General features: G+C 37.9%; 1 protein-coding gene across 3 annotated transcripts in view; it reads right to left on the minus strand.

The window, feature by feature from the left end:
* The window catches only part of tnksa (tankyrase, TRF1-interacting ankyrin-related ADP-ribose polymerase a), a 109,816-nt gene that overhangs the window by 58,540 nt on the left and 24,761 nt on the right, over positions 1-26,515 (minus strand). For all 3 annotated transcript variants that reach the window (XM_084388251.1, XM_084388250.1, XM_084388249.1), the window contains 2 exons: positions 3,511-3,547; positions 1,658-1,733 (listed from right to left, as the gene is read on the minus strand). In XM_084388251.1, coding sequence (XP_084244377.1) covers positions 1,658-1,733; positions 3,511-3,547 — 113 coding nt within the window. The remainder of the gene's footprint in view (positions 1-1,657; positions 1,734-3,510; positions 3,548-26,515) is intronic.

Here is a 26,515-nt window from a genome sequence, read left to right on the forward strand (position 1 = left end):
TATTGTCACATTCAAAATAGACAGCAAAGAGTTGAATTAGAAGACTCATTATGTGATAAATCATAAATCTTTGTAAAACAGTTTTCAGAAATGATCACATACAGTGCAAATGAGCTGAGAGTTCATGTCCGCAGCCAGACTCTTCTCAAAATGTTTACCAAAGCAGGGAAAAAAAAACATTTTGGGTAGCACGCTTGGGAAATCAGTCAATATTCAATAAATACGCATGAGGACTACATGCAGAAGCGGCTGAGAGTAATTCCTCCAAATCAAGCCCTTGATCTCACTGAGAGATTAGGACACTTCTGCAACCATTTCACTGTTCCGATCTTGTCCTCAGTGACAAATATTGATGGAGAAGTTGTTGTACACAGTCAAGTATTGTTTAAATAGATATATAAGACAACAAAAAAAATTATATCTAAAAAATAGATATCCATTTTAAGGCATCCGTGCTATACAGTGTAATACATTTAAGCACTGAGTAAAAATAATTAACTACATGCATTTACTATAGGGTAAGGGTTAGGATGAGGGTTTGGTTTAGGTTTAATTGCTTGTAATTATGCATAATTTATAGTTACTATGGAAACTACATGTAAAACGTGTAACAAGGACACTGTAAAATAAAGTGTTCCCAAAAACTCAATTTAAGGCTCATGCTACACACAAAGAGTGAATTGCAGGCTAGTACTCTTGAAAGTAAACTGCAGTACATCTTCGTAAAAACCTGAGGGTTTGCTTTAATCTCGGAACCAATGCAACACTCATGCACAACAACAGCAGCAAAAACTAGTCTAATTAAATGGCAGTTCCACATAAATTACTTGAGTTATTTACTTGATTATATAGCAACCAATTAAATAAGAGTGATGCTTCTTGGCTTCAGCTTTAAACCCAACCCTCAGCATTCACTTTTACTTTTAATTTGATGATAAAACTTATTTTCAACTGCAAAATTAACCCAATGAATGCAAGGTGAAGTGAAAAATGCTGCATTTTCACAATGAAGCTTAGTCATGGAAGACAGACACCATATTTAATTAAATATTCATATGAAGGCAATGTCTAACCAGTCGACTTGAAACAATTGTATTTTGGTTGGAACTATAATTTCCAATAGGACGGAAGCAGTGTTAGTGTCACTAGTGAAAATACAACAAAATCTAAAAACGATTTTGTTAACAGAAATAAAATATATACACTAATATAACTTGAAAAACTCAAATCTTAACTAGAATAAATTTTCATGACTGCAAAACTACTTACAGAAAGTATTCTTAGGTGTTCTTTTTAGACTATATAAACTAAACCTAAAATAGTGAAACTAGGAAAAAAAAAATCTAACAATGAGTGAATGCTGAACAAAATAACAAAACTAAATTAAGATTTGAAAACTATAATAACCATGGACAGAAGTTGACTGAGATTAGACTAGTTAACTCTGCTGAGAGACATTGTGTGTGAACCGACTTTCCTGATGCTTATGAATGAAATCAGCTTAAAAAAAAAATCAGCTTGTTTTCATTCATGTAAAATAAAATATGGCATCTACCTTGGCTCGGTTTTGGAAGTTTGTTGGAAGGAGAATATTAACAGTTCTATGGAGTATTCACAAACAGTGGTCAAACGTTAATGATGCAGTGAATGTTCTTACCTTACGACCATCGCTGGCGTGGCAGTTGACGTTTAACGGCGTAAGCAGGGCCATGAGCTTCTCTTCATTTCCGCTCCTGAAGCAAAGCAGCAGTTTTTAAAGAACATTGGGGAACAGTATAAAAGAATAAGCTAACAGTGAATTTCAAAGAGAAGATAAGGAGTGAAGGAGTAAAGGATAAAAGGAGAGATGGGGGAATAAAAGTCAAAGTCAAGAAAGGAGGATGTAAGACAAACAGCATCTACTGGTAATTTACTTTATGGAACATAAAGAAGAAACCGACAGGGTACCTTCAATTTAAATGTATCATATGCATAGGAGTGGCACTTGAGGATATCCTATAAAGTTCCTGCTGTAACTGGAGTGAGCCGTGGCCTGGAGATGTTTGAATCATCTGCACCTGCCAACGACATTTATGTTTCGCCAGCACCACGAGCTACAACACAGTGCTGAATTTGATAGGCCTGCCACGGCTATGACCAAAACCTCATGCCATCTGTGGCCTGATCCCACTCTAATCAAAAGATGAACAATGGCAAGGCGATATATTAGCTGCCAAACAATGTGGTTGTGCTCCTGTGCTGGAACATGTCGACGTCGAGTGTTCCATCTTTGGAAACTGTCAGGGTCTTGCAGGCATGCAAAAACTACTCTATGACAATAGCAGACTTGAGTCCGAGACTTTACTACAGGACAAGCCTTGCCAGAACCTTGCATAATAAGCAGAGTTTGTTTCTCCCCAGTTAATCTGGGATACTCCTGCCAGTAACTGCAGATAACTGGCTTAAATGAACAACAACATAAGTTCCTTCATTTAAATGCACACCCCACCACCAACATGGCAAAATAGGACTGGCAGTGAGATTACAACTGGGAAGAGAGGCTGAGGAATGGGAGGGTGTCATCAATCTTCTTGATGCGTTTGCAGATGCATCCTTGTCTTCGGGAGATTACTACTAAGAAGAGCACAGGCCATAAGTCAAACCCGACTTTCTTGCAAATAGTTGTCTATCTGCATCGCCCACCTTCCATTCTGCAAGTCTCTAAAAATGATTCTCAATTTATAGCGTTACTCGTGACATCCTTAAAGGGGTGGGGCAGAGATCAACCTAATTCCACAACAATGAAGCCCCCTGTGATCATGTGTTCCTATCAATCTTTCTTCCTAATGTTGGAGAGAATTACAAGGTCTTTGTAGTTCCTTTCTCTCTTGATCATTAAAAAAAACAAGAGTCCTGATTCGTATCCATGCTGTGGGCTGTGCCTGAAGGCAGGGGTATAAAGAGGGGGGTAAGGCCAATGGAGACGTAGACCAGAGTATGAAAAGGAACATCTTTTCTCTGTAACAAAAAGGTGGTGACTGCTGGGATTGCCTACGTGTCACGTGTTTCAAAAGGCAGTCTTGTTTTTCCATGGCTAGGTGTCCTATGGTGACAATCAGGTGTTTGGTGAAATGAAGTTTCCCCAGACAACAGGTAGGATGTGAAGTTGTCTCTTTCGCATCCTTCTCCTCTGGTTTCACCTGCAGCACTCGGAAACCAATTAAAACAGAATTCACCACATGGAATAAAGCATTCTGCCCATGGCATGCAGCTAAATGGAAACTCTCAGGCTGTCCTCTGTGTAGGAAGTGGGCTCCTCCAGGCCATCACATGTACGTATTAAATGCATCCATTGAGTGAGACATTCCCGGTCCTGACGGCACCTTCTCCGACACATGCCTTAATTCATATCCATGTGCACAGACAAAAGAAAAATAGTGTCTATGGAAAAAGCAAGGGAGGGAGGAAGAGAACGGAATCATGAGAGAGTGGGAAATGACATGAGGAAAGGTTGAGAAGGCATGTACTCACCTCGCAGCTTCCAAGAGTTCGTCCTTCTTGTATTCACCTAAGTGATTACAAAAAATCATGGTGTCAGAGGCAAACAGGATGAAGGACGTACAGCAGCAGCAAGAAGCCAGAGTAACTAAGGAGCAGCGGACCGCCGGCAGCCCCACACAGACAACTCAAACACACACGCGCACAGGCATCAGTGCACCAATGCTGCCTTGCTTTTCTCTCGTTCTCTGCCTGTCTCTCTCTTCTGGTGGTGGCGTCGCCGAGCGCCAACCCCTCTTGCCTGATGAAACCGTGACGTTGTGCAGATTGTGGACCCGGCATCGGCAGTGTCTAGGATACGGTGGACGAACTGACGCATATCCCTGCTCACTCCACAAATTAAATGGCTCTCTTTCTCAGGCAGACAGACAGCACACACACACACACACATACGCATATATACAAACACACACACCCCTCCCCTTGTATACAGTGAGCCCGATACTTCCCCTCCACTGTCAATTTTATGTTTGTATAGGAGGAGCTGTTGCCGTGATAACACAAGATAAGAGAAGGGGGGAAATATGTAATAAACAAATGTCGCCCGCCCCGCTCTCTCCCCCCTACCCACAATACCCAGCCTCTCAACCAATCGGAGAGAACCAACTAATTCAGCTGTGATTCCTCCCCACCCCCACATGTGCTTGCTCTTGCTCTCTAGCTCTCTACACCGAGGCTTGTGGAGACAAGAGAAGTGAGGAATAAGGGGGGGGAGGATGCAAAAAGACAGGGCGAAAGAGGGAGGGAGCAGAAAAAGCAGCAGAAAGGCATGTGAAAATGTTGTGGAGAGATGGATATCATGACATATGGGCTGAACAACAAAATTACTAAAACAAAATGCTTTGAGTAGGGCTTGTTTGGCGTTTTGTGGCAGTCGCACACAAAAGGGAAGGATGGTAATAAAACCGAAAAAGGCATGCCTGGAAGCTTCATGTGCTCGGCAGGCCATCAGTTGCATTTTCTCACCGAGAGGGCGGCCAATCTCCAAGCCTGATGTCCCCCCTACAGAGAGATCCTAATGGCGCGCAGCGCACAAAACACAAAAACAAACACTCATAGAGTCGACAATTATGATTTTGCCAATGGTAGGCCATAAATATTCTTACTGTGCATGAAACTGTATTTTGCATAGTTTTTATAAACAATATATATTTCTATCCACAACAGTGGAACTATTAAGTGTTTCCCTTGAATATTAAATGACAAACGGATTTGTTAGCATTTTGATCATGGATCCTGCTCACACATAACCTCTAAACTAAAAAAAAATTCTCAATTTATAGATTATATACACTGTCACTCTGTAAAACTGTGACGAAAACACAATGCTACATGATTTTGATTTTGTGGTTAAATGAGGAATATTCCACACAGGTGTCAAAATAAAGAAAATTTGGAGAAAAAAATAGTAAAGTAAAAAAAATTGGGGAAAAATCTGGTACAAACAAGCCATGTCAAATGTTTTCTTTAGTAGACTCTATGCATTTTATTTGAACCACAGGTAACATTAAACAGCAAGGTTAAATTTGATTACTTTGTTAATTCAAGATACTTAATACATCAACTTATAAACAACACTTTTAAAATATTTATTATATTTAATATGTTAAATGTTATTGCCACAATTATACTTTTCAAGTTGTATACATTTATATTAATGGGTAATTAATGGGTTAATTGCTAGTTCACAATACCACAACAAATAGAACATTTTAAACCAGCAAGGAGTAATTATCATTCTAATAGGCCGACTTAAACTTCGCAATATTCCATTTCCTATTAAAATTATCGATCACTAACGTGCATCTTTTATTTAGGAATTTGTATTTAGTGTTTGGCAGGTGTTAATTCTGGACTAGGGTTGCGCGATATGCTCCATTTTCATATCGTCCTATCGTGAGGGGGCGGGGCTTACTTATTTGATTATTAACTTGCTTATTTACTCATCAATTTGCTTGTTTTATTACTTCGTTTTAAATGAGAATCTTTTTTCTATTTTGCTAGCAAAGGTGGAGTGTTTATTAATAGGCTAAATCAGGTTATTTCCTGGTATAGTGAGAAAAAAAAAAAGATCCTAATCATTCTTGTATCTGACTCGGAGTATTTCAACATGTCAGCGGGAAATTTACGGACACACATTATCCTCTCATGCCGTTACAGATCTGCAGCATTTTGACTGTTTGACGAGATGTGAACACGTTTTAATTTCTTGATTCAAGAAAGAGTCGGAGTCTGCGATATATGTCCTCCTACCAGTGCTCTCTCTGTCTGGATGCACTTCACATGCGCACCGCACTTCAATAACGCAGGTGTTTTAAATGCCAGGAGAAATCAGAGGCAAAAATCTAAAAGTCGATCGGTTATACGCCGACTTAAACTTATGACTTGACTCTGATAAAGGAAAACGGGTTAATCCGTTTACATGACCACATGCATTGTCAGTTTATTCAGCATAATCGAGTTAATAACGTGCATGTAAACGCGCTCAATCCCTGAAAACGAAAGCAGAAACGGACTGAGCTTTCGCTGCATTAACAGCACGTTCTCTCAGAGTCGACGGTGGATAACGGTACAGCAACTATCTTAATTTACTGGCTGAATATTTCTCTTGTGGACTTACATTATTGACAGCGAAAAAATTAGAAGAATATTTCTTGTTAAACAAGTTTGAAGTTGCTTGTGATTTTCACAGATGGCAGAGTTTCACAGATGCTTCGTGAACTAAAGACTTTTATTAGGCCTAGGCGGCCTATATCATTTTATTGATATTATTATTATAATTAATATTTTGTAATTGTATTGTTTTTAGTGTTATTCGTGTCATTAAATATTTTGTTAATGTGCTATGGAAACAAAATACTGACGAACAACGATGCCGCGTCTTCATCTAGGCTCTGTATAAAAATTATGCGTCTGTTAAAGCACTCTTGACAATTTGTGAATGGATCACCTTGCAATGAAATTTCATTGTGGGATGTAGTTTTTGTTTTGTCTGTTTTAAAAACATTTTCTTTGAGGAGTCCTCATACGCGCGTGATATGGCGCAAGTGTGGTTATGTGGTGATGTCGTTATGAATTTAGGCAAGGCAAATATAATTGTAGTTCCTAATTAATTTAATAACTATACTAGCTTCATAATAATAATAATGATTTAATACATTAATGGAAAAACGAGCCAATTATCGTATTGATATCGGCAAAGGCATCTGCCATCGGCGATATCTCTGTCTATCGTCGATACACGATACTATCGTCTATCGGCACAACCCTATTCTGGACCCTGCGTAGAGGAGCCCAGAAAAACAGTTCTAAATGCCCTTTTGGTGTCTGACTGTTGACTGGCGCAAATCAATCCCAACCCCGGAGAAAGACTAAATGACCCGAGTTATAGAGCGTGTTTAATGGATATCATAAATTTCACTTTGTTACAATCTAAAGCATGGCATGAGAGATGGAGACAACAATGCTTGACGATGGCAAAATGATCCGGGAGTGAAATCTTGTCACGTCCTGGTCTGGTACTGAGTTTTTCTTGCTTAGTCAGTATTAAACCACTGAATGTCCCTGGGACAAATCACTTTCAGAGCGCTAAACGACATTATTGACAAGAAGGAAAGCTTTAAGAAAAAGAGAGGGAAAAGAAAAGAAAAGAAAAGAAAAGAAAAGAAAAGAAAAGACCACAGATGGTAAGGCAAAAAATATCACGACTTCAGAGACTATTAACGAGCTGCCTGCCAAGTTTAGCAATCTTTCATAACAGCATCAGAGACTCTATTAGTCTAGTCGAACTGCTGCAATCAGATGCTCTCTCTGCATGAAAAGGATGCATATTTACCCAAAAGCTAAAAGGAAAAAAAAATATCTAGATTGATTTATACATTATTCTGAAGTACATGCGAGTAGTGCAAAACTCACCAGCATGATATTGGAGTTGGACTGACTTTTGGACAGAGACCCCACTGATATACAAGTAGGGCTGGGCAAAAAGAAATCAATTTTTCGATTAATCGTGGTCGATTCAAAATCGATTCTCAAACGCCACAAATCGTTTTTTTTCCATATTTATCTATTACCCAAAAGCCAGTATTAGTTTTCCACCACTGTTCATAAGCTTGCAAACTCCATTTTATAGCTAATGCTGTGAGATTGTGTGTTTGTTTAATCTTAATCATAAAATAACCTCAACTAGTGCTGCACGATTAATTATATCGCAATCGCGATGTCAAGCCGATTGCGATGATGTAATGATGATGTAATGTAGCGCAATTAAATGATGTAATGCAGCGCAATTATATGACCCAAAATGCTGCGATTTTATATGAAATAAACAAATTTGGGCTGTTAACGTAATTAATGCAGCATCTGTTAATTTTTGTCATCCTTTGGCTAGTGTTACATGATCCCGCTCTTATTCATGATAATGTTTTTAAACCATTCATGCGCGACAAGTCAAAAAAGAGCTCGCTGCCTGTGAATGACCTGACTGTGACGCACAGAGAGACTCGCGCTGATATCGTGCGTGCGCACAAGACAGCCCAGAATACAGTTCTCTTTCGCGCTTGAACGAACAATAACACACACAATTATGCCAAAATGTATTTTTGTCGAGTATCTTCATAACATAAGAGCAGTCTTATGATGAACGTGAAGAGTTGTGACTCGTGAGAGAATGAGGCACGTGTGAGATCCGCGTCTCCGTCAGCAGCGGCTGGTCTTAAACGGACAGTACACAGTAGCCACTAATTACCTCTGTCGTTAAAGTTAAACAAAGAACACAGGGGACAGAGAAAAACACTCACTGCTCTTGACTAAATAACTTTTGTAACTTTAATAAGGATTAGTCTATATATCATTTAGAGATGCACCGATTGATCGGCTGGTGACCGGAATTGGCCGACTTTCACGTGATCGGCCATGACCGGCGACCGGCCGGTCAGTCTGACATATGCCGATTTTATGCCGGTCAAATGCACTCGGGCGCCGCATGATTAACCTTTGAGCGGTACGGTCTCATATATGGGTTTTTTATTTCTGTGCCCCTGAGAGTACGGTGCACATTTATAATGTTCAGTGACGTCGCATAACTGCCACATTCAAACTGTGCTTTTGCTGGTTGGCTGGCGCTGAGCCAGAGTCGGACGCGTTTAGCACTGTCATATATCACAACTAAGCAGTGTTTACTCTATTCTTCTCAGTTCACCCTGGGTGGTGTCAGTTAGAATATTTTTAACTTACGCGTGAAAGGGTTAAAGAAAATATCGAAAATAAATATTTGTGTGTGCTGTAAAGTGGTTAGAAAAAAATGTAATCGGAATCGGCTAAAATCGGTATCGGCAGGTCAAACTCAATGAAAAATCGGAAATCGGAATCGGCCTAGAAAATTGTAACCGGTGCATCTCTAATATCATTTATAATTAATGCAGCGCAGACTGTTTGATAACTTTATTTAATTTCTGTATATGTCCTACCTGTTAGACAGGAAGGGCACAGGTAAAAATTATATGCAAGTTTTTTTTTATGGGTTTATGTGAGGATTGTTAACCTGTTTGATCAAGGAATGACTTGTCCAATTTTCAAAATCCTGTTTATTCATTGTATGCATTTGAAATATAGAGTTGGGTTCTGTTTTAATGTACCCAAGTGTACCTAAAATAAAGAGTTTAATATACAGGTTTGTAGCTCTTAATTTCTTTTTATTAATTAACCACTTGTAAACTTATGCTCACTTTTCTTTTTCTTTTTTATAAATATAGGATTTGTATTAAATATATATTCATTGAGTCGAATTGAAATCTAATTTAGAATCAAAATCGAAAATTGAATCGAGAATCGGAATCGAATTGTAACATCTGAATCGATACCCAGCCCTATATACAAGTATATAATAATAGGAGTAATTTCTGTGATGTTCCTCTGATCTAATCAAATCCCAGTAGGCAAATATTATTAAAAATGCTATGCCTCCGCTTTACCACTCAGACATGTGAGAGCTCAAAACATACACTACTGTTCAAAAGTCTGGGGGCAGCAAGTTTTTTTTATTATTATTGAAAGAAAGAAATTAATACTTTTATGCAGCAGGAATCCATTAAATTAATTGTCAGTTTACATTGTTAAAAACATTCTATTTAAAATCAATTCTGTTCTCTTTTCTATTGATCAAAGAATCCTGATCACAGTTTCCAACCACAATTAGATCAACCTAATACTTGACATTAATGTATAGTTTAACAACAAACTGTTAATTGATCAAATAAAAAAATTCTCCATTCATCTCATTCTAACAAGCTATATATATATATATATATATATGTGTATATTTAAAAAGCCTAAAGTATTGCAGCGACAAACACAAAATGGTCCAATTCATTGAAGGATATATCTGTTGTTGTTGTTTTTTTTAATCTCTGCTAGTCTATCCCTTCAGGACGTGCACAAATGATTATTTCCTCCCTCTTCAAACACCACCACTGAAGCAAGGCCTAATCGCCTCTCCGACTGAACCGTGAGTACATCGGTTGCTTGAATTTCAGTATATATTTTGTGTGGGTGGGTGTGAGAGCAACAACTCAAAGTAAACATGCGCAGCCTGAGGAAAAATGACCTGCCTTTGATTTTCGGGCCGACACACTGATAAAGTGCACTTGGCAAACTGATAGAGTGCACTTCAGTCTCTTGCTGTGAAGAGAGTTGTTTGTGTGGCGCACAACTGTGAGAGAGGAAAGGTTAGAGGGAACCGGCACGTGTGGTCAGGGCGACTGGACCCCTGCCTAGCTGGCTCAAAGAAAGAAGGGTTGAACAGGACGGGTAGGTGGTGTTGCATCGTAAAGGTGTTCTCCACGTAATCCTAGGGCTGCTTAACAGACACACATCTGCTGAGATATGATGGGAAACGGAGGGCAAATCCTGTTTGCTGCACCACACAATTTCCTTTCTGGAGCCAAAATAAACATTGGGAGATTAGCTTAATTTCCGCTTCCTACACCGTGTTTGTCAGCAGCACACGTGTTTCATAACACTGAGGAGTCTTAAAACCTCATTTCAATCTTAAATGATTTCCTGAATGTTTCTGTCATATTTTTAGCTGTTATAGTATTCAAAAAATACACCCCTCTTCATGGAGTCTTTAAGACATGTTTAGCATCCGCATGAAACTTTGCAACAAGATTCAGTCTAGACATGCCATATTCAGTTATCTAAAAAGCAACCACATTTCTAACAAATTTGCAACCATAAATATAGGCTAAGCTATATTCATTTCTGCTGCATTAATCCATGAAATTAATTCCGCCCACTTAATTATTCAAATGCAACACTGAACTATCTAACACATTTGTATAAACATATTGTCAGACAAAGATACGGCTGTGATACAAAAATTTCCCTTCAACGTTTTTTTTTTTCCTTCTCCCCGCTCAAAATTTGCATTGCATTGATTTTTTCTCCATTCATCTCATTCTAACAAGCTTTTGAGCTGTATTTTTACAAAGTAGCTGATATTCAGCAGGAAGAGCCTTATGGGTAAAGTTTGTGGCACTCTGCAACCCATTAAAGGGCTTCATGCTTCATTTCAGCTGAAGGGAAAGAGAGAGAGACTGGAAAAAGATATCTTACAAAGCACAATTAACTAAATAAATCTCAAACAATCTAAATATATAGCAATAATATTATCCTTTATTCCTTTCCATGAGTATATATCTACACTATATGGCGTGATAAGCAGCCACAGCTTTGCACTAACCAGCAAACTCCTTCATTCTTCCAATTATCTGGCAAATGTGCAGCTCAGTCCCAATGCTTATTGAGGAAATAAACCATATTGAGAAGAACAACAATATTCACCTTCTGTTAATATAACTCATGACTCACAACTCTAGGCAAGAGAGACCCAAGTGCACTACCACACAGCTGAAAGCAAAAGACTGATGATGCCTCTGACAAGACCTGCAACTCAAATGATTGCTTTGTGGGCTGCAATTTATATAAACACGGTGAAAACCCCCTTTTGGTTTTGGATCAGTGACTCCAAATGGAAAGTTCTTGGGACTAGGTATTAAAAGATCAGAGCCCTGAGACACGGTCACAGTTTACTGACGGCAAAGTGGATCCCTTCTGCCAAACGGAGAGCTGGGAATTGGAACCTAAGCCACGGAAAACAATCCAGCTGAGCCCTTGCCTCTCCTCTGGCTACACCGGAGAATTTAGCTGTCAATCAAAACCTTGGCATACCCTGAATGAGCCATTAAAGAGAAAAATGTTTTAGGGTTTGAGCCATAAGGTATCACTCCCATTCAGTCAGGACATCAATTTCACATCCTCAATACCAGATTTTTTTTTTTTTTAAATATAACCATAATTCCAAATATTGCTTCTATGGTAGCCTATGGCTTTATAAAGTAAATAAGCAGCACATAAGCTAATAAGCTAGCCACAGAAAGTGTGTTTCTCAGACATCAAGAGCCCTAAAGGATTTTACTGGGACATGCACAGCTTGGATAGAATCTTAAATAGTTTTTCCCCATATTGGGATGTCAATTGTTACCTGTGTGGATTCCCAAGCAATTATGTTGATGTTGTTCAATGCCTAACAACTGAACTGAGGTGTCCTGAAGTCCAATTAGGGCAAGTCGGTTTACTTGGCGGCCACCTTGGAAACACCCTTATCTATGTCAAATAAATGCTGTTCTTTTGAACTTTCAATTCATCAAGAATCCCGATAAAAAGTTTCACAGTTTCCACAAAATGATTAAGCAGCACAACTGGTTTCAACACTGATTATAATAAGAATGATTTCTCGAGGATCATGTGACTCAGATGACTGGAGTAATGACTGCTGAAAATTCAGCTCTGCCGTCACAGGAATAAATTGCATTAAAAATTCAAATATATTAAAATAGAAAAGTTATTTTAAATTGCAATATTTTTTATTTAAAAAAATGCAGACTAGGTGAGGCATTCTAGACTTAAAAAAAAAAAATCTTACCTAAAATTATATGATTTTAACAACATTTACTCTAAATACACTACAAATGTTCAACACTAGAATATGTGCATTGTGCGGGATACATCGACAAGGCTGTTGGTAGATTTTGGAACGGGCACAAGGGAGAGCTAACATGCCTGTTAATTAAACAATATTGCTCTATCACTGCTGGTTACCCACAGCAGGAACTGCCATTTCACAGCAAGACAACAATTAGAGATAGCGGTCTACCCTGGCAAAAAAAATAAAAATCTCTATGGTTTTGCCATTGCATCACTGCCAAAGACTCAACCCGGCCAATCATAAGAATTTAAACCTCTCCAGAGATCATCAAACAACAGAGTAAATCAGGACGTGCTGCGACCCCCACTCTTCTCCAGTTGTTTTATCCTGCATCTGGAGAGTTGGATAACTAAGCTCATTATTTCAGTTTGTTCCCCATGTCTTCTGTATTTCTGCCTACAGTTTTATTACAGGCAGGCCGGGAAGCCACTCAGCCATGTGTAAAACCAGGCAATTACAGCTCAGTGATAATAGCAACCAAGGGCAACAGATAGCCTGGGAAGATGATTCGCTTTCTTCTCCGTCATGGAAGAAGAAAACATCAGCTAGACCAATTGGCAAGGTGTCTGATCTCCCAATGATTTCAGTTGTCAGGCTTTCTGTGCCATTATCAGTGTGGGCTGATTTGTCATTTCAGGAAAGACGCTGCCAAATAGTTGCACTGAGTGTTTATGCCACAAAAGAAAGGGAAAGGTGACAGCCAACGGTGCAGAACGGAATTTGCATGTTTTCATGGTAACCCTCCTGAGAAATGCTCTGATAGATAAAGACAAATGAAAACTTGGGAGGGAGGATCTCAGGGTTGAGAGAATTCATCAGGGAGCCGATCGAAAGGCAGCACACCACGGTAATCAATGAGCTGTCAGGGATGGAGGGCAGGCTTGTCACAGAGTGGAGAACAAAGTGACGGGCCATGAGCATCTAACAGTGAAAATGGGTGGCCCTTAAAATATATCCAATTGGAAAGTCCATTAGCCAGTTTATTTTCAGGCTCTTTCAAATGACACTTTCACACAAGTAAAAACTAATCGAACTATGGCCAAAACACTTATTGGGAATGCTACTTTTTTTTAATGGTGGAAGGGCTTTAAAGGGATAGTTCACCAAATAAAAAACACTCTTCAAAACACTTTTGATTCATATGCACGCTTGATTCATATGTAGTACTTTTACAAATGTCTTTACAATCATGGACTTTCATTGGTTGGATGGTTCATATGTGTTCCGAAGATGAATGAGAGACTTGGGTTTGGAGCAACATGAGGGTGAGTAAATGACAGATTTTTAATTTTGAGTGAACTATATTATTAAGCCTCTTATTAGACAGTAAAATTTCAAATTTATACAAAACTGTCAAACAGAAAGAGGAGACATTGAATCAGAAACAACGCATGCCGGACTTGAACCTGCCTCTTCAACTTTTTTTCCCCCTTTTCTTTTATTTACGAAATAGACAAACAAATAGTTTTGTGATTGAGCATCCAAGACCCTGAATAAAACCCTGAATCATCTGCATATTGCATTTGATGCATTTCTGGTTCTGAAACCCTGTTAAACCACATGATAGTGGGTTGAATATCAAATAAAGTGTTTCAGGCTTCTTCTTTTTTTTTTTACTATGATCATGGGATGTGGGAGGTTCCTGGTGCCATACACAGTCACAGATGTATCTGCTCCACTTCTGGTGTGTAATATACTTTCGCTGTGGGCATGCAAAAGGGATTATGTTCCTGCCGCAATAAGAGGTTTATCCTCCTCATACTCGGTATAAGAAAGGACTTAGTGAAAAACCCACCAAATGAGGAATAAAGCAATAGGGGAGGGCGGAAGGAAGGTGCAGAAAATCTTTCTTAATAAAATGGGTCATAAAAAAAAAAACCATCCCACCAACACTTTGACGCTGTCATTGCATTTCAATTGATTTCCATGAACAAATGTGCAAACAACTTCAAATATAATTTGTCGGAGACGCTCTGAAAGGCAAAGTGAGCTATGACCTTTTCAGCTTAAACCCCTTTGCTGCCAATTCCATTCAGATCCGACTCTCTCAGACTTTCTCTTCGTTTGCGCGGCCCCCGCTTCTTCTGACGGGTTTTAGCTTGTTTACTGCTGACTGTTTTGTGTGCCGGTATACGAAGGTGATCTGGCCCTGACACCGCAGGCATCCTGAGCTGTGGGCACAGAGGGCCTATTTAACATTTCTGGCTTTGAGGAGCCTCACTGCATAACCCTAGCTCAACTATACGCGCTACGCTGCTTGCTAATCTGTTCGTTGCTCCTAAGAACTGTCAGGCAAGCCAACAGCACCTGCCCGGAAACAGGCAGCTTTCCCAGAAAAAACAAAACGTGTCCGGCACCATTAAATACGCTGTGGCTCCTGCCGCAGACTCTGTTATGTGAGTGTCTGAGGCAAGCATAGGCTGAAGAGACTGAACCAGCACCTCCCTCTGGGAGCTAATCATAATAACAATGTGAACACTTACTGGTCTATGACTTCCTTAAGAGATGCCATTTGTATGCAGGACTACAGACATCTCATTTAAGGCTTTGCATTCAAGGACTAAATCATTGAATTACACACAAGCAAGGTGGCGAATTACGGTCTAAACATCTGAGCGTCGTCATTATATCTGTAGCCACTATTCTGACACCTTCCTAATAGAACTTACTGAAAAAAAGGACTAATGAAAGCAAACTGATAGGAACCAGTAGGATACAATTTGTGAGCATGTTGTGTAAGCTTTTTGTTTTGTCAGCCTGATATTTGTCCAAAAGCTCACGCTGAGACTCACCCACAGGGGGGCAGTGTGAGTCCCACGACACACGTCTCTGCCACACTAATGCTCTTTGAATCTCTCATTTTACTTAGACACAAGCGGGCAAAAACATACAAACACACAGCATTCCCACTGGTTCCTTCTGTAAACACCACAAGAACCTGATTTCAGATCACTGGGTAATTATAGCTGCTGCTGCTAGAACTTGGAAAGACTTTCAAAAAAAAAAAAAATCAAAGTCTATGTAACATCACAGTCAGACATTAAACTTTGCTTTCCTTATGCAAGCTAAGAAACACTGCAGTATATTGGTTGAGGTAATGTGAACTGGCAGCCTGGGCTCTTTACGTTAATGATATCCTCGTGGATCTATATCTGACCTTGGCTAATCTGGACGTCAAATGAGATCTGCGCAACACAAGCATGTACTGTCAGGATCAATAAGACTTTGCACGTATATAAGCTTGAAGTGGGCTAATCTAGCAGGAATCTACAAGAAGAGGAAGATACAAGACTGCAGTACAAGAAATCCAGGTATATAAATACCAAATCTGATATGTGGAAAACATTAAGCACCTCAAGACATGTACATTTTTCCAGCAACAGCACAGAGGTGGTTCTGCATAAAATCTGTACTGAAATACTATGTCTGCACTGACTTACCGAATTTCAAGCATTTGTTATATAAAGGTCTTGGAAACATTTTAATATAGCTTCATTGTTCTTTTTTACTCAATATTTGTATGTATGTTAAGATTGATTATTGTGCCGTGTCCCAGACTAAGAATTTCCATTTTCAACTATGAAAAAAAAAGTAAATCACAAAAAATATGAATTACCAAAAAATGAATGCAACAAAAATAGTGAGAAAAAAAGTGATCAGTAAATGTAAATGTGATCAGTGTTTTTCATGCATAATCAAGCAATTTTCTACAGCGATGCTTAAGGTGCAAAGATATTTTGTCTATATTTAGGATACATAAAAGATCAGTCAGCAATTATTTTATTTTTTTCAACGTAAAACGTAATTTCCAGCATAGAATACAGAATACTAATAAATATGAAATACAATGAATATTTATAAATTTTATGTGATGGCAATGACCATTAGATCATATATACAAATAGTCTATACCGTTTTCTATTTTAATATAGGCCTATTTTACTTATGTGACGACAAAGCTGAAGTGTCATATGATCCTTCAGAAGTGATTTGATGAATAATACAAAACATTTGTTATTGTTATCTATGATGAAAATGGTTATGAATGTAATATTTTAATGCATCTGATCTGTATAAAAAAGTATTCATTTATTTTCTTTTTTATTCTTGTTGACTGTTGGGCATGTTAGTAGACAAATTAATCAAACTATTCAGTGAGAAAAGTTTAATTATGTTTAAAAAGAATTAGGAGTCTAAAAAGTTTACAGGTCCAAAAGTGTTTAAAGTTAAAGAAACATCCACAAACAAAATTAACCATTATAACTAGGGATGCACCGAAATAAAATTCTAGGCCAAAACCGAACATTTTGAATGCACTTGGCTGAAAACCTAAACCAAAAATGCTTTTTTAAATTATTTTAATTGAGCTTTTTATATATATATATATATATATATATATATATATATATATATAAAATTGTATTAGTATTTTAATGAAATTCAATCACTATAATGAAGCAAATATAATAAACACTTTTTTGAAAGTAATACTAAAATTGGACAGAAAATTTATTAATATTAAAATCAATATATTATTCTTTAATCAATTCTATGCAACAGAACCAGATTTAACCGATTTATTTTTGACCAATTGTCCAAATAAAGTATAGTCCTACAAAGCTATTCTCAGAGCATGTGAGCAGAGCATATCGGAGCGGATCAGTGAACGAGAGGGTAGCGTCATTTAACCAGCGTTGCCCAGCATGGCTATACTATGGAAGCTTGTTTCCGCCACAAAATAAAACATTTTAAAAGATAATTGCGACTTTTTATCTCACAATTGTGAGTTTACATCTCGCAATTCTGACTTTATTTCTCAGAATTGCGTGAAATAAAGTCGCAATTGCGTGTTATAAAGTCAGAATTGCGAGATATAGTCAGAATTGCGTGAAATACAGTCAGAATTGCGTGTTATAAAGTCAGAATTGCGAGATATAAAGTCAGAATTGCGTGAAATGCGTGTTATAAAGTCAGAATTGTGAGATATAAAGTCAGAATTGCGTGAAATGCGTGTTATAAAGTCAGAATTGCGAGATATAAAGTCAGAATTGCGTGTTATAAAGTCAGAATTCTGACTTTTTTTCTTGCAATTGCGACTTTATATCACGCAATTCTGACTTTATAACACGCAATAGCGAGTTTATATCTCGCAATTCTGACATCTTTTCTCAGAATTGTGAGATATAAACTCACAATTGTGAGATATAAAGTCCAATTCAAAGGAAAAAAAAGACTGACTGAATTTTTTTTACCTCAGAATAGTTTATCTCTCACAATTCTGACTTTATAACAGGCAATTCTGACTTTATATCTCGCAATTGTGACTTTATTTCTCAGAATTGTGACTTTATTTCTCACAATTCTGACTTCATATCTTGCAACTGTGAGAAAAAAAGTCAGAATTGTGAGATAAAAATTATTATTTATTTATTATTCATTGGCGGAAACAAGCTTCCATACTATACACAGCAGGGCTACTGCAAACAGAAACAATACTACTACATACAAATTTCCTGTCGGCACGTTTTTTGAGTGGACTTTGCGGTACATGAGTGGAGCGTTGGCATGGGCCGTGAGCAAGCAAATGATCGCTGCACATGCATAGAGCAGAATATTGAGATGAGCGTCAAACTGCACAGTGATAACTGCTAGAGTGAGACTGAAACCTGAGCGCTGAACACTGAGGGGCCGAAATTTCGGTGCATCCCCAATAATAACCTAGCGTTAGACAAGGCTATGTAAATAATCCGATTTTTTATTTATTATTTTACATATTTGGATTAGCTCAGTGTATTACCTTTTCTCCAACTGCAGAAAATATGTCATTGCAGTGCTGTTTTAGACTTCAGCTAGAAATATAAAGATAGACAATGAACAAATCTTTGCCTGCTTGATGATAAAATCTTAATAGGAATAGGAAAATTGCAACTTAGAGACTCATTACACACCAGTCTGGCCCAGTAAGACAGACAGAGGGGCTGATTACACTGATTTAACAGCCCAGTGTCCAGTGAAGAGGATTGATCAGCTTTATACGCCCACAAGCAAGCTCTGACCATTAAGCTAAGTAATTAATTGAAGTTAATGTTGCCTCAGATATTCCTCTTTGTAAAATGGCTCTGTGAACTCCCATTATCGAAGCTCGTCTGGGTGCTTTATCAGCAAAAATTAATGAGTTCTCCTCTTTTTTTTTTCCCCAAAGAGAGCCACAGGAAATGTGTTTTTTATCAAAGAAAATCTAACAGCTGTAAAACACTAGAGGAAAAAATACCCAAATTGTATAAATGGAGCTGGGATAGTATATTTAGACATGATCAGAGTAGAAGAGAACTGAGACAGCAGTGACTGAGCAGCGAGAACATCATGCTAAACACTACTGACATGCATTCTCTCGTTACATCCATGCGTTTGTCAGACGCTTTTATCCAAAGCGTCTTAAAGCGCATTCAAAGTATACGTTTTATTAGCAGATGCGGTTCCTGTGAGTCAATCCTTAACCTTAATCAAACCTTAGTGTTGCCAGCACCTTGCTCTACCCGTTGAGCTGGAAAACACAAAGCTATACAATTCTGCTTTTAGCTAAGATCATCACTAGAGGTTGAATAAAATTCAGATCAATGAAATGTTCAGGTCTTTGCACAAAGCATCAAAGCATAATGAAAGCGACGTGGCTGTAAGCTGCATACAAAACAAGGTCTTTGCATTGCATTAAGAGCACTGAAGGGAAAAAAGGTACACAAGAAAAATAATAAATTACATTTGGATTTCAGTCCATGCGAGGAGCTTAGTGGCTGGGCTTCTGGGTGCTCTGTATACTGCAGACAGGAGCGGATAATTCAGGAGAGCATTAATTATTCAGAGATAAACAGAGACTCCCTTGATCTGAAGCTCCACAGGTGGGCTGAAAAAAGATCTCACGCTGGTCCTTGAGCTCATGGGTAAAAATGGCCTCAGATCAATGAAATATGTCTCAGTCTGAGACGCACACCAAATTACCAAGTTACAAACATTTCAGATGAAGGAACTTCCTCAGTTTATGGGTCTAGTCACCAGAGCCTAGGGTTCCAGAACCATTTCAAACCATTCAGAACGGTTCATGTCCGTTAACGAAAATTAATGAAGGGGAGTTCTTCTGCCAATATAGACAAACATACTAAAATACTCATCGGTAACAAGCTACAGAAGAAAGCAAGGAACATATACATTTCAAATTTATAATATAAAAATTTTACAAATTATAAGAAAAGAAAGAAAGATGGATAGACAGATTACAGTTTAGAAGTAGGCCTAGAGCTGGGGTGTCCAATCCTGCTCCTTGAGGGCCAAATCAAGGTCTTACTAGGCATACTGGAAACTTCCAGGCAGATGTGTTGAGCCAAGCTGGAGCTAAACTGTGCAGGACAGTGGCCCACAGGACCGAGTTTGGTCACGATTTACAGTTTTTAATATGCCGTAACCAAACACAACCTGAAAGGTCTTTGCGTCAGACGTTCATGGGGGATTAAAAGGATTATCTGACCCACCCAGCAGGGCACAGGCTATGGATCAATTGCTAGATCTAATTGACTGGGAAGAGACTGCCTGCCTGCAACCAAAAGGTAAATCTTATAAATAAAACTGTAGCCAGTTTTATTTTCCTGCTTAAATCCTGGCGGGGAGAGGCAAGATATTATGCTGAATAGATTAAACAAACAACCCCTCTTTATGTTGGTGCTAAGAGCACTTCAAGATGTTTGCATTACAGATTTTTTTGTGTGTTGCGATGCATCACAGGGCTCTTAAACAGCTTGAGGCATTTACGATTCAAATTGGGAAAATATGTTCATAATAACATGCTAGCAAAGGCAAAAGAGCAGCCCCAAAACTTAAAGTCTAGAAAAAAGGGTGGCAATATATAAAAGAAAAAACAATCAAACAGGATTTACCTTGGATTTTAAAAATGGAATTGAAGAGAGCTGGATGGAGTTCAAAGAACATTGGTGAGAAAATAAACATGGGGATTTGTTCTGTTCTCTCTTGAAAAGCAAAGAAATAACTGATGTTCTCACACACTTCATGTTCGTATTTTTAACGTGGAAAAAACGAAAAGTTGGGTGATATGACCAAACCAGCATAAATCACAATATAGCTATTTTGCAGGAATTGTATTATATATTACATAATCAAGTGGTAATTCCTATTTCTGCAGCTGTATTATTTTGGAACTTGGATGCATACCAAAAGGTACGATTATTTATAATAAAAAAAATGAATAATAAGTCTGGCATCAGTACATAACAGCTTCATATTATATAAAAAAGTTGAAAAATGTTTGAATGAGCTGTCATAAAAATAAAATAAAAAAAGGTTGAGGCATTTCTGCGATTGCAATGCTCCATCGTCATACCACTCAGCCCTACCTGGTGAACCTCACCTGAGAGCGGTGGACCAAAGATGATGTCCTGACAAGCTGTAAAAATGGCTGAGGCTGTTTACCTGATGTCAAGCAGCAGTTCAGGTCCAGCCATCTGTCCTCTCCGAGTGGAGACCAGGCTGGACGTCAAGACATCATGCAAAGAACCAGAAGGCTCTCAAAGACAAAATAAAGCAGTGGTTTATTGTGTTCTGTATTCTTACTCCGGATTCTGAGTAATGAGCAGTCAAGCTGTCTGCTGCGAGATAGGTGGACGGATAATTATGTGACAGAGCATCTATCCCTCTGTTGTACAGGGAGGGGAATTGACATGAAATACTTCTGGGAAGCTGACAAATACTGCAGTGTGACATGATATACAACAGCATTTTGTAATTAAATCATGCAGACTTTATGGTCACCTACTATTATCTGAAAGCTTACATTACATTTTTTGTACAAAATAATTTTCACAGTACAGTACCATTTAAATTAACAGGTAAAGGGGTAAAAACAAGTAATAAAAACTCGGTGAGTGTTTTAGCGCAATTTTCTCACCTCATGGGATCACAACACTAAGAGATAGTAAATCTTTTCCTGGATTTTTTTTGTGCGTTCCCGAGATTAGACCTTCCTTAACATAATGCCGAAAACCCGAAGTCTCTAGGTGGTCTGGTTGAGGAGTAGATATAGAAGTGCAAGATTGGTGCGCACAGACCAGAAATCACGAGTTAACAAGCGCAATTTTGTCCGGTGGAAAATTGCGCTAAAAAAAATTAAAGACGAGCCTCAGAATTCAAGGTCCAATCATTTTCCTTTATCTAGTGAATATTACTTTTTTTTTACCCATATCTACACTACTGTTCAACACTTTCGCTCTAGAATGCTTGTTTTTCAGCGGGAATGCAATTAATTTGCTCAAAACAACACAGATTTGACCAATTGCATTAAGGCTACACTTCAAGCAGCAGTTATTGTGATGTAGGCTGCACACAAATGAATGTTAATGTTAATTAAAGACCAAGGCTAGCAAATGTCTCCTATAAGCTGCGTGTTGAAATTAGACTAGCACTTAACCATGAACACATAAGCCACACCACACAAATGGCTTTTAATTGGTATATTTCGTTAGCAAACATATAACTATAATTGTTAAGTTCTTTCCAGCAATAAATTTATTCATTTCACATTTAAAAGATTTTATGAGGTTAAGTTATACCCTACTTGTGGTCACAAATACCGATCAACCGATCGTTTGCTTTGCGGACCTCAATTTATTTTAACTTTAGTTTAAAAGAAGACAAAGATTTTTTTTTTTTATTAATTAATTTATTATTAGGATTAATTGCCTTACATTACATTGTGAACATTTTTGTTCACATTTACTGAGATCTTAAAAACACAGCTGGATAGTTCAAAATATGAACCATTATTTTGACTGAAAAAACAACAAACGAAAAAGGACATATATAAACCTAGCACCTAAACTTTTATTTTACAGCTATTATCTGTTCTGTATATGGTAGATAGGTCTATAGGTCTTTCTCCCTGGATATGAGCGTGTGTGTGTGAGAGAGAGAGAGAGAGAGAGAGAGAGAGAGAGAGAGAGAGAGAGAGAGAGAGAGAGAGAGAGAGAGAGAGAGAGAGAGAGAGAGAGAGAGAGAGAGAGAGAGAGAGAGAGAATGCGCACAATCTGCCAATTTGAGAAGACGACACTTAATGCATTCATAAACTGGTGTGTGATTAGTTACTTCTGCATCTTCCGCATGTGTGTAAAGTATAGAGAGAAAGCGGGGGAGGGGAAGAAGTCATGAGGCTTGCCTTACAGTGTGTAATATTTACATATGGCATATAATAATATCTATAACCTCTACGAAGAGCTGTGCACATGCAAGTGACAGGATTTCAGGTGTATGAGCACCGCTTGCACACTGTCTTTGCCACTAGAGCCAATGATTTGCTGCTTTCAGTGTGTCTCTCATTGAAAATGAACTTGAGAATTGTGCACGGATGTGAAAACCGCCTTCGTGTCGAAGTGGTACAACCGGCCCAAATTATGAGCAGCCCACCGGGAATTCTCCCGATTCTCCTGATGGCCACTCTGGGCCTGGATGCATCAATAGCCCAACTGATCTGAGACTATCGGCACTTCATTAAACTTCCTATAATGCGATTTAACCTCACTTTCTTGGTGTTGAAGGTCAGAGGCATTAGTTTCATCCCTTGAGGATTTAAGCAGACTACATTTGCACAACTGATTCTGTGTAATCCTATAGACTGTATGACAACTGGAAAACTAGTGATTTTTTTTAAAGATATCTAAAAACAGGTGGGGCATTAAGAAACAATAAAAAGAGACAAACAGTTGGATCTGTCATAGCTTAGGCATGCTGATTTATTTAAATGTATGCACACCCACATATTCACCTAGAGTAAAACACGTGAACAAAATCTCTGCGGTCATTCAAATTAGACTGAAAAATATGCACTATTGGTTGGTTTAAACTCATCTGGGAAAGAAATTGGCAAGAATATCAAATTAATTATTTTCTATTGGATTAAGAAAGTAAACAAGTAAAAAAAGACTTTGTTCAGCTAGCAAATATCCTACTCCTGCCTTAGTCCAAAAATACAAAAAAACCAAAAAAAATGTTGACACACAAGGGAGTAGGTCTGGGTTTTCCGGTATTGTTGACTCTGGGTTTTAAGAGATTGTCTAGGGCAGTGGTTCTCAAAGTGTGGGGCACCAAGGTTACTGCAAGGGGGGCGCAGGAGATCAGCAGAAAAAAAAAAAGTGACCAAAAAAGTTTGAGAACCACTGGTCTAGGGTATGGTTGCACTGCTATGAGATGAAAAACATCAACTTTAAAAGCATCTTGCAGAAGATTTCAAAGGGACAATATTTTTCATCTTTTTCTATTTGGTATGATGAAAGTCTAAATGGATATTCAAAGCACTGGTTGGAAAGTGACTTCATTGGGTTTAAAAAAAACTGACACAAATAGTTAGGCAGAAGAAAAATTTTAGCTCAATATTTCACCACTTAAGGAAATGCCACAGTGGAAGTTTGCATCAACAAACTTTGTTTCTTTCCATACTTCTATCCCCCCGCCGAGTTCCAGAGAAAACATCATCCAAGACCCTCAGTGACTTTGTATTCCCCTTGACATTTTCCAGTTTAGACTCTAAGACTCTTAGACTCTTCTCAGAGTAATATGAGCAACATAAATCCATTTATAGATGGTAAGGAACAGACACAGAAAAAAGAACCCAAAAAAGTGGGCAATACAAAAGCTCAGAGGTTCTAGTCCTTGGGAAAAACGTTCTGCAAGCATGCGAGAAATACTGGTTAAAAGGGCTCTTTTTGAAGCCATGCAGCAGTCCACTACCTTACCAATTCAGGTCTATATCTCATAAGAACATTTACTCTGCTTTCTTGCACTGTTTTTGTGCTGGAGGGTCTCCGGACTTCAAACATCTTTCCATTACACACATAAATGTCAGAGTCATCATTCAGACGCCTCACCCTGGGATTCGCTCTTTTAAAGGACAAGGTTTTTTGTTTGTCTGTGAAATTGAACTTGTATTGACTCAAAATAACTTTGTTTTATCATGGGAAGTGGGCCCTAATGAATAGTACTTCTTGAAAGTCTATCAAGCAAAACTAAATGAACAGCGTTCTGATTAACATGGCAAGAGGATGATATGCCAGCGGCTATTTGATTGTTCCATTCTGAAGTGTTATGAACTAATCTCTGCAAAACAAACAAGCCGAACAAATTGGATTTATCAAGCCTGTAACAGTAGAGAAATTTACTCACATCTGATTACAATACAGTACCAGGGGCGAGGTGAACTCTGACATTTGAGAATGGCCAAACAAAACTGATTTAGTTAACAAACAACTGAAATCTCATGTCATCATTTTAGATCAAACCTATGTATACTTTACATAAGCCTTAACAATGTCTACAATTTTTCAATCAAGTCTCACATTTCCCTTTTCTGTGTCTCATATTAGAGGTAGAGTCATATTAATCACAAAGCTCACATCTAAACTCCCTATCTGGAAGGCACTCAAATTAAAATGGTGCAGAACACGGGCAATTTTCCTAAACATTACATATATTTAATACCACTTACAACAGTAGTGTTCTGCCAGGAATATGTTCAGTTCTGCACTGGCACTTTATGTCCAATTATTGCACTTTGTTTTACACTAGCCACCAGAAACCACAGACTTTTCTTAAAATCCTCAGCCAAACTGTGTGGCAAATACATTATAAAATTAGACATCCACATACAAAATTAAGCTAATAACTTCCCTATCTGAGCCATCAGTGTTCTAGCAAGAATTAAATGCCTCATTATTCATATAAAACTGTTAGCCTTTAAATAAATGAAAAAAGATAATTGCAAAAACACAAAATGAATCAGTGTGGAACGCAGCATTCAGTAGTAATTGATCATTTCACAAAAAGCTATAGTGCAAGTGTGTCTAATGCAACTTAAAGGAACATTTTGTCTTTGTAAGGACATCATATGATGGCAGAGGCATTACCACATGATCAAAGTCAAGCTCAAGGTCCTTCAAAATCTGCCATTCCATCGAGGCAATGGCTCCACATGGGTGTTATTTATGTGTCAAATATAGGCATGAATCAAACTGTCTACTCTGGTGTTTGCTGAAAGCCAGCATTTTCAACCAGGGATCCGTGAAGACGACATATAAAGCAATGAATACTAATAAAGGCATTTCTAACTATCTGAATGAATAATAACTAATAATGTTAACCATTACATAACATTATCATTGCAATGGCCCTAATAAAAGTCATTAGGTGTTGCCAGGAAAATCTAGATTTTTGGTTTATAAAGGATAAAAATAAAAAAAAAAGTCTTAAGACATTATATTACAATATACAGTGCTATGCATAAGTGAATACACCCATGCTAAAGTTGACTAAAAAGAGGAATAAAAAATCATATTTTGGAAATTGAACTTAATGCCTTAATTTAAAAAATTAGGAAAAATCCAACCTTTAAGGACATCAATTTTCACTGTTTCAATGTTAAATTCCCATAGAGGCAGGCAGATTTTTATTTTTAAGTATTTTTTTTATTTTTTTTTTAGGATACTATGCATCCTGATAAAGTTCCCTTGGCCTTTGGAATTAAAATAGCCCCACATCATCACATAGCCTTCACCATACCTAGAGATTGGCATGGTTTTATTTCAGTTAGCCTAAAAGCTAGTTTGATTTGCATTGAGAGATGATCTTATGAAAAGTACCCCATGCCAATCTCTAGGTATGGTGAAGGCTATGTGATGATGTGGGGCTATTTTAATTCCAAAGGCCAAGGGAACTTTATCAGGATGCATAGTATCCTAATTTTTTTTTTTTTTTAAATACTTAAAAATAAAAATCTGCCTACCTCTAGGGGAATTTAACATAGGGGTGTACTCACTTATGCACCATGTATTTTAAGGAAGAACATTTATTTATTTACGATACATTATTCATTCACAAAGAAAATTG

This window comes from Rutilus rutilus, assembly GCF_951802725.1.
Source record: "Rutilus rutilus genome assembly, chromosome: 18".
NCBI classification, from domain to species: domain Eukaryota; kingdom Metazoa; phylum Chordata; class Actinopteri; order Cypriniformes; family Leuciscidae; genus Rutilus; species Rutilus rutilus.